The 9,386-nt window shown below is 30.9% G+C and overlaps 1 protein-coding gene across 1 annotated transcript; it reads right to left on the bottom strand.

Annotated features, from left to right (window-relative positions):
* Positions 1-3,861: 3,861 nt before the first annotated feature.
* Positions 3,862-6,365, bottom strand: LOC128193761 (receptor-like protein EIX2). Its single transcript, XM_052867859.1, has one exon. It carries the CDS (start codon positions 6,013-6,015, stop codon positions 3,862-3,864), a length of 2,154 nt encoding a protein of 717 aa, XP_052723819.1. The 5' UTR covers positions 6,016-6,365.
* Positions 6,366-9,386: the final 3,021 nt, after the last annotated feature.

The raw sequence follows: 9,386 nt of genomic DNA, 5'->3' as shown, positions 1-9,386 counted from the left end.
AAATTAACTTTCTATCTAAAACTATCCTAATTGAAATTTTAGAGAATATTTTCTCTAATTGAAGCTCTTAATTTAAAAAAAAAGATGAGGCTTCTTTATTTCCTTAGAAAGCTATTGAAAAAGAAATTAAATATACATGATTTTCTTTTTCATTTTATACTCAACAAATCATACTCATAACATAAATAATAAGTAAAAAGAAAAAACTCATAAACCTTGTGCATGTTGCAGTTGTATTCGCCTATAGGGTTCAATCTCATCGTACTACTCACTCAAAATGTTTACATTTTAAATGTCATAAACATACATTTATGTTATGTGTTCTAATTGAAAGTTAAAAATAAATTATTTAATGTGTTAGTTAAACACTATAACATTTGTCATTCTTTAGTACTTTAGGTCTATTTAAAATTTTCATTTTTTTTTATAATTTTTTAAGAAATTAACTTTCTTTTTATAATATATCTTATGGTGATTTTGAGAAAAAGATTATCAGAGAGAGAAAAAAATAAAACATAAGTTTAATTTACACATAAAATATTAATACTATTTTTTATCCAAAATTTTAGATAATAAATTTTTGAATTATTTTTAATTTTAAATAATTATAAATAGATTGAGTGATATTTTAGAAGTCGAGGAAACAAAACAGTGATTTTTTTAAGAACGGTAAAAGCAGTGCAAATATTAAATCAATTTAATATGTTATTATCTCTTGGGGTTATTTTGATATTACTAATCATATATAATTTTCTAATAATTGGTGTCTGCAATAAAAGACATAATTGTATTAAAATTGACAACAAAATAAAACATTTTTACAATATTTTAGTAAAATAAATTTGTAATACTATTTAGTTGTGTAAAATTAAGTGTGTGGTTTGCAATTGTTTTTAATTATTTAAAAAAGTGGTTATTTTGAATATTAAATATTCTATTATACTATAATTAATTAGTTTTATTTAATAATTTGAAATAAGAAATCAATTACATGAATATAAAATTTAGTACTTTCAATAGTTATTCTAAGAAAGTTGAAACTTAGTTTTCAATAAAATTTTAATGGGGTTAAACTCACCTTAACCCTACCCTAATCCCCTTGAGAGGAGGTTCTGGAGGTTGGAGCTTTTCTTAAGAGGAAGCTTTGTCAAAAGTGGATTAAGATTAGCTTCAAGGTCATGGGTCAAATTGACAGCTCTAATTATTACCATTTAACAACAGTACTAAAACCCTTTAACAACAGTACTAAAAATTAAGTTTGATGACTTCCTTCAATTTCTACGTAGACACTGAAATTAAATGTTTGCATTTCTTTTACTTTTTTTTATGTGATTTTTTAATTTCCTTCCATGGCGAAAGGATAGGTTAGAAAATGATTCTATTTATTTTATAAAATGTCATTATTTTTCATATTTTTAACAGATTATTTAGTGCTATTGTGTTATTGTCGTTTTTCATATGTTATTAGGGATAAAAAAATGCATATAACCCAATATATGTCGGTAAAATCTTTATGGATGTTGTTAATAGATGGGTATGTGTATTTAATTGAACAAGTACAAATATCATGGTCACTTATTTATAATTATAAATAAATTTTATTTGAATATTTTTATAAGAATTGTAATTATAAAGTTATTAGTGAAAAAATATTAACTATTAAATAATAGTTTAAGATTTTATTTAGTATATTTTTGTTTACTTAGACCATATAAATGTATTTTTAAAAGGTCAGTATGCAACTTATTTTAATTTATTTTTAGAAAAACTAAATTCATTCGTAAGTACTTTAAAACTAATTTCATTAGCTAATTTTATATTTTTAAAATTTATTTTTAAATAATTTTATTTAAAATTAAAAGAACATATATTTAAAAATATCTACCAGTTATTAATATTTACGACCTATGACAATCCCTACATGTTATGGAACCCCTTGTCTCAATCCTTTGTACTCGAGAATGTTGTGGTAGACTGTGAATTTAATTTTTTTTCTTCTTAATAATCTGTTTTAAATTCAAATATTAAACCTTTCATTCTTCTTAATTTCCTTTAACTCTTCAAAACTCATATTAATTGACGTTAGTATATTCTTAAATATTTTTAACAGTGAAATAATGTTTTTGTGAGATCGAGGTTAAGTTTATTTTTACAAAGAATACCTAAGCTTAGGCTAAAGTTTCACTTCCAATATGCTTCTGTTACCGTTCTGTTAATTTGGGGTGTTACATGTGGAAAACATTTTGATGCTAAAATCTTTCACATAGTGTTAATAATAAATAAGTAATTAATGTAATTAATTACCTAAATATCAAATTTGTATTCATAAATTTTAGAATGAATTTTTTATTAGTGTTGTCTAATTACAATCTAAAGAGTGATGATCTGACTTAGACCTAGTATAATTATTCGTAGTGTTAACTATGTTTATAATCCGATCGATCATCGACTGGCTCATATGGGACCATAGGCCAGTATGATCGTTCTGTTACTGTAAAACCGGTCTTTCATACTGTACACAAAGACAAAATAAAAAGAGAGAAGAATAATTTGTCCTTACATATTTGTGAAGATTTACTATTTCAAAGTCTATGCAGTTTTTTGACATTCCAAATTTGATGTCATTGTACACATAATTTTTCTACCCATTAAAAGAGTTAGAAAAACATATATAAGACAACAAAAATATCTATTACACATTACTATACTTTTCTGATTTGAGAACTATAGTTTATTAGTCTTGAGAAATTTTCCATAGTATCCTTTCCTATCCCCATCGCAGCAATCCTAGTTTTATGGTAATTTACTTTTAGTTCTGACACCAACTCAAAACATCTAAAAATAGTTTTTATGGTGATGAAAATTTTCTTCTATAATATATGTCGATAGATTTATTTTAAAAGAAATAGGATAATATATACGTAATATATATATATATATATATATATATTAAAAGTGTATAATAATTCTTAAAAATATAATAAATATATAATTGTTATTAAATGAATCCAAATTAAAATCATATGTTTTAAAGTTGTTAATATATAAATTTTAAATTATCATTATAATAGAAGTATTGTGTTTTATAAGTTAAATACTTCATTAATAAATATTAATAAATGTCCTAAAATATTGTATACAGATACATGTTTAATACGAATACGAACCTAATATTTAATATATATATATATATATATGAATATGAAGTTGTTTAATATAAAAATTATAAATTATCGTGATAATAAAAATATTATGCTTTATATATTAAATATTTTATTAATAAATATCAATAAAATGTCTTAAAATATCATATACAAATACATATGGGATACAAATACAATATGAAATATCAGAGCATCATATATTAATTATTAAACATTAGGTTAAATGGGGTCATTGGAGAAAAGAGAGTACACATTAAATGTTCTCGCGCAAGAATCCATATTTTTTGCGTATAACATACTACATTCAACTAAGACATGAGATAAATCGTGAATTTGAAAAAGGAGAAGATACACGCATACCTTTTTCTCGTCACATTCAATACAACTGATCATATATACTGTCTGTCAATTTATTTAGGAATCTCATATAAGCATTTCTCCAAGAACGCCAAAGTAACACTGGCCCTACTAAGCTCCAAAATCCAGTGAAGTATCCGATCCCCATGCTCATGTATAATGCCTCAAAGAAACAGCTATCTTCATCATCATTCATTGCTTCAGCTCTTGAAAGATTTACTATGGTTTGATCTTCATCTCCAGGACAACTTTTTCTCAGTTGTTCACCACAAAGATCAATGTTTCCTTCAAAACTAGACCCATCAAATGTTTCAAAGTGTCTTCCCAATGGAATTCTTCCTCAAAGAGAGTTGTGTGACAAGTCTAGTTTCCCCAGACCGTCAATTTCAGAAAGAGAAGAAGGAATTTTCCCACTGAAATGATTTCTTGATAAATCGATGGACTCTAGTGATCTTAAACTCCCAATCTCACAAGGAATTTCTCCTCTCAGATTATTTCTGGATAAATTCAGAGAAACTAGCCCAACCAAATATCCAATCTCCTTCGGTATTTCACCACTTAAATTATTACTTGAAATATCAATGCTCTTAAGCTGTAACTCTGGATTTTTGAACCCCTGTTCCACACCTTTCCACATCAAGCTTATGCTAAGGGTGTAATTTTTCCTACCATAAAAACCATACATTTCAAAATAAGTGATATTCATCGAATATATACGATTTAGAGTATCACTTGTGTTGATGTTCTTTTCAGTCATTGCAGTCAAATTCTTTAAGCAAGATGGAATTCCTTTTGATAACATATTTCTCGAAAGATCTAAGAATTGAATGTGCTTCAAACAACAGAGTTGAATTGGAAAATGTCCAGAGAAATGATTCCCTCGCATGTTCAATATTATCAATTGTTGCATATTTTCCCCTATCCATGATGGTATTGGGCCAAAAAACATATTTTCGGCCACATCCAACATAATTAAATTGCTGCAATTCTTCAAAGTGGAAGCTAATTCACCTGTCAGGTTATTGTTTCGTAAAACCAAGACTTCCAATTCAACAAGGCTGTCCATGGACACAGGAATCTTCCCTGACAATTTATTGTTGCTTAAATCAAGAAACAATAACTGATGTACAGATTTCCAACAGTCTGGTAGTTGTCCCTTCAATTGATTGTTTGATAAATCCAAGGTGGCCATTACATATGTTCGTTGGTCACATACGAATGAAAACAAATCTGAAAATTTATTATCAGAAAGCCTTAGGTCTGAAGCTTGTAGTAAAAATTGCGGAATTTTTCCTTCAAAATTATTTGAATTCAGAAATATGGACGGTCTATTGAAAAGCTTCAATGATATATTATTAGGAATTGCTCCACTGATATTATTCTGAGACATATACAAACTTTCCACATTATGCAAGTTGTTCCAAAACCATTTTGGTACTGAACCATTAAGCCTATTCTCAGAAATATCCAGATAAAGTAAAGAGCGTTGAGTCTGGAGCCAACTAGGAAAGCTAGGACCCAACTTGCAAGATCTTAGTTCCAAGCTTATTATTTGAAAAGGAGGAACCCAGTTAGGGACTATTTTTAGAGATAAGGAGTTATCTGACAAAGATAAGAGCCTTAATTTGGAAAATTTTGAAAGATGGGATTCAGTGACATCACCCTCCAAACAATTTCCATCCAAAAGCAAGATCTCCAACTCAGATAGCAATGCAATGCTCATAGGTAGAATGCCGGTAATCTGGTTATCAGATAAAAACAAACTCTGAAACACTTGTTTGTTGCACCATGAAGAATTTTGAATGAAGCTAGAAATGTTCCCACTCAACTTGTTGTTTGAGAGGTCTAAACTCTGCAATGTGCACATGTTCCCAAAGAAAGATGGAATCTCGCCTTGCAGTTTGTTCCGAAAGAGGCTAAGAACTTCAAGAGAGTTCATTTCTTTCCCAAATCCATCTGGAATGGGACCTTCCAACATGTTGTCATTAAGTTCAAGTGTACGAAGATTGGTAGTGCAGTTGAAGAACCAGTAAAATATGGATGATGATTTCAATAGATTTGAGGAGAGATCAAGCGAGACAAGAGAAGACGAGGAATTCGTAATTGAAATAGCTGACATGAGAAAACTATCATCCCTAAGACTACAATTTCGCAAATAAAGATTTTGAAGTTTTGAACTGAAATTGAAGATACATTGAAAGACCGATGATGTCATCTTATTATAGGAAAGATCAAGGATCACAAGAGAAGGAAAGGTTGAGTGGACTGGAGATGACAAAACAATGTTATTCTGAGAAAGATAAAGCTCTTGAAGATTAAGGCTAAAGTTAGACAATAATTGAAATGTTGAGGATGTCAGCATATTAGAAGAAAGATCAAGGATGGTAAGAGAATTGGAAAAGTTGGAACGTGAATAAAACAGAGAATGAATATGGGTATCTGAAAGAGAACAATCAACTAGTCTCAACTCTCTTAGCTTTGGACTATGAATCATCTGCAACGCTTCAGCGTTATGTATACCATTGAAGGCAAGATGTGTTAGGGAACCGAGATTAGACAACCACTTTGCATCCTTAGCTTTGACATCAAAATCACCAGCAAGTCTAAGAGTGTCCAAGGAAGGAAAATTGCCAACCTGGAAAGACAATGTTCTAGAAAAGGAATTTTCACTAAGATCAAGGTATTTCAACTGTGACAAATTTCCAATTTGAGAAGGGATTTTCCCATCAAGATTATTATAACTGAGATCAAGATACCTTAAATTTGTAAGGCTTCCAAGTTTATAAGGGATATCTCCACGGAGAAGATAATTGTGACTTAAATCCAGAGACAATAAATGTGTAAGGCTTCCAAGTTGGGTAGGAATGTTACCACAAAAATAAGAATAGGAGAGATTGAGATATCTTAAGTTGGTAAGTGAGCTCATGTTTTCTGGGATGTGACTCTCTATAAAATCATTGTAGCTGAGATCCAAATGTTGAATATTTTGCAAGGGAAACAGTGAAGTGATATTGACTGCACCACTCAAATATATATTCGAACCACGGAGACGAAGGATGGTTACATGACCTGTTTGATGGTCACATTGTATGCCTTTCCACTTGCAACAATCTCGACTGTTGTCGTCATCTCTCCATGTAGACAGCATGTCATGGGCATCTATGAGACCATGTTTGAAGTTGAGGAGTGCCTGTCTCTCCCTCTCAATGCACTTTATTTCTGCGATATTGTTAAATCCGAGAATGGATTCTGCAGCAGGCAGCAAGAGGAGGAGAAGTACACAACAGAGTTTAGGAAAACAAGTAGTCATTACTTTTTTGGTGATACTAAATACCTAAGAGTAAAACAAGGACCTTGAATTTGATCGGTCTACTCTTAATTGTGAAGTGTGTAAACCAAAACGATTGAATATATATAAGCGTTTTGGTAGAGTATAGTGCTTCCGGTAGTTTTTGTTGGGCTCCATGCCAGTAAATAGAAAAGGAGTTTTCACACCAATAATTGGACTAGTTGCTTGGAATCTTTGAATACTTTCGACCCCTAAATAACCCACAATCATAGGATTTATATTCACGCTAGATATATTATACCTATTTGAACTGGTTATTAAACAAACAATGACTCTAAGATTCACTTTTTGGATTTTTCATGAAAAAACATAAGAACTTGTGAGGGACCATCACCATGAGTTTTCTATAACAACCTAATTTGTATTGTGTTTCGTCATCACTTATCCATCCATTTGGACTAGCATTTCTTACAATCTATGACGCCTTCTTTCCACGTCGTGAAGATAAAGAAGTCATTTGAGAACAAGATTTAGAAGTCTTCTCTCATTAAGGCTTTAAGAATATAGTTTTTGACGCAATGATACAGGAATAGATTTATAGATTATATATATATATCAAACCTATTAGGTTCAGAATAGAACGTCGAATACCATGATAATTCGACTTCTATAGTGGTAATTATTCAGACCAGTGCACCATTATTTTTCTTTTTTTCTTGTAATCAAACTATAAAACATCGAATTCTTCGAGGGCTTCGACGTTTAATTCGCCAAGCAGTAACTCCATTTTATTTTTTTTTTCTTTTTTCTTTTAAACCAACCATAAAACGTCGCATTCTTTTGGAGCTTCGACGTGTACTTTGCCATCATGATATCCATCATGATATATGGGAAATGTAGTTGGCTGGTCATGGTAAGAATGAAGAGGTTCACGTCGAATATTGAAACCACTCGACATCTACTTTCTACGGTTAAAGGCAGTTTGCTGCGCATGATAAATGTTGTGTTAGAAACGAAGAGATTCACGTTGCATTTTGACACTACTCGATGTCTACTTTATATTGGAAAAGGTAGTTTGTTGGGCATGATAAATGTTGTGTTAGAAACAAAGAGATTCATGTAGAATATCGACACCACTTGACGTCTACTTTATACAGTTAAAGGCAGTTTGCAGTTCATGATAAATGATGTGTTAGAAACGAAGAGATTCACGTCAAATTTTGACACTACTTGATGTCTACTTTATATGGGAAAAGACAGTTTGTCGGGCATGATAAATGTTGTGTTAGAAAAGAAGATATTCACGTCGAATAGGAACAGGTTCGTCGTTAATTGACTCCTCTATAGATATAATGCTTAACCATTGCACGGTTTGATCATTTTTTAATGATTCAATTATTAAGTTTTCCTGGAGTTGTTTTCTGCCAGAAATCAGATCCACTGATTTTGTAGTTAAACATTAAATATAGGAAAAAAATGAAAATCAAACCACGAAAAGATCCACGGGATAGTTAAAATGTAGAAGGATTTTGGTGAATGGAGGTTGTAGCGTTTTGAAAGGGTGTGAAATCCAAATCTCTCAACCTTTTTCTTTGGATTTCTATCACTCCTTCAAGCTTTTTCCCATGCAAAAAGAATCAAACCACAAGGAAATGACTCGCTTTTGTGAACTTGAAAGAGTTGATAGAAAAACAAAGAAAAAAGTTAACAGATTTTTACGAGAAATTTTATAAATGGAAGTTGTAGCGTTTTGAAAGGGTGCAAAATTCAAATGTATCAACCTTTTTCTTTGTGTTACTATCATTCTTTCAAGATTTTCAACATGACAAAAGAATCAAGCCACAAAGAAATGACTCGTTTTTGTGACCTTGAAGGAGCTAATAGTAACACAGAAAAAAGTTAACACAAAGAAACTTTGAACGAGTCGTTACGAGAAATTTTATAAATGGAGATGTAGAGGTTATCCAAGGCTCTTAAACTATATTTATAGAAAAAGAGAATAATTGTTGGGAGCTAGAATTAATGTGCCCAACTACTCCAATGTCCATCACGTCGAAGCCCCCAAGAGTTCGACATGTTATGGGGTGACCCTTTGGCTTAAAACGTCGAAGCCACCAGTAGAAGGACATTTTATGGCTTGGTTTAAAGAGAAAAAATAAGAAGAATAATTGCTGGCAAATACAACGTCAAATTAGTAAAAGTGTTCTATGTTTAGTGGTTGGTTTAAAAGAAAAAAGAAAAAAATAATAAAAAAGGGATTGAGGCTTTGGCTTCTAGTTGGTCAATAACACATCGAAACCCTGATCAATGTGACGTTTTTGTTGGAATAAAAAAAATATTGGACCCATTCCACTATGAAATGCAGGAGCCTTTGTTCCCCATCAGCAAAATAATGCACCAAAATGTCTTTCACTTCCCTTGCTTTTCCGTAAATTCAGCTCACCACCTCAACAACCATTTTGTTTGTTTTGGCTTTCTCACTTCCATAAATTGAGAAGCAAAGCAGTGAAACAAGACACACCAAACAGAGAAGAAGAATACCACCGTGAAGAAAAGAGAGCCACGGTGAAGGAGAG

Source organism: Vigna angularis, chromosome 8 (genome assembly GCF_016808095.1).
Source record: "Vigna angularis cultivar LongXiaoDou No.4 chromosome 8, ASM1680809v1, whole genome shotgun sequence".
NCBI lineage: Eukaryota > Viridiplantae > Streptophyta > Magnoliopsida > Fabales > Fabaceae > Vigna > Vigna angularis.
The sequence above is the reverse complement of the archived record's forward strand: the minus strand, read 5'-3'. Positions and strand labels throughout refer to the sequence as shown.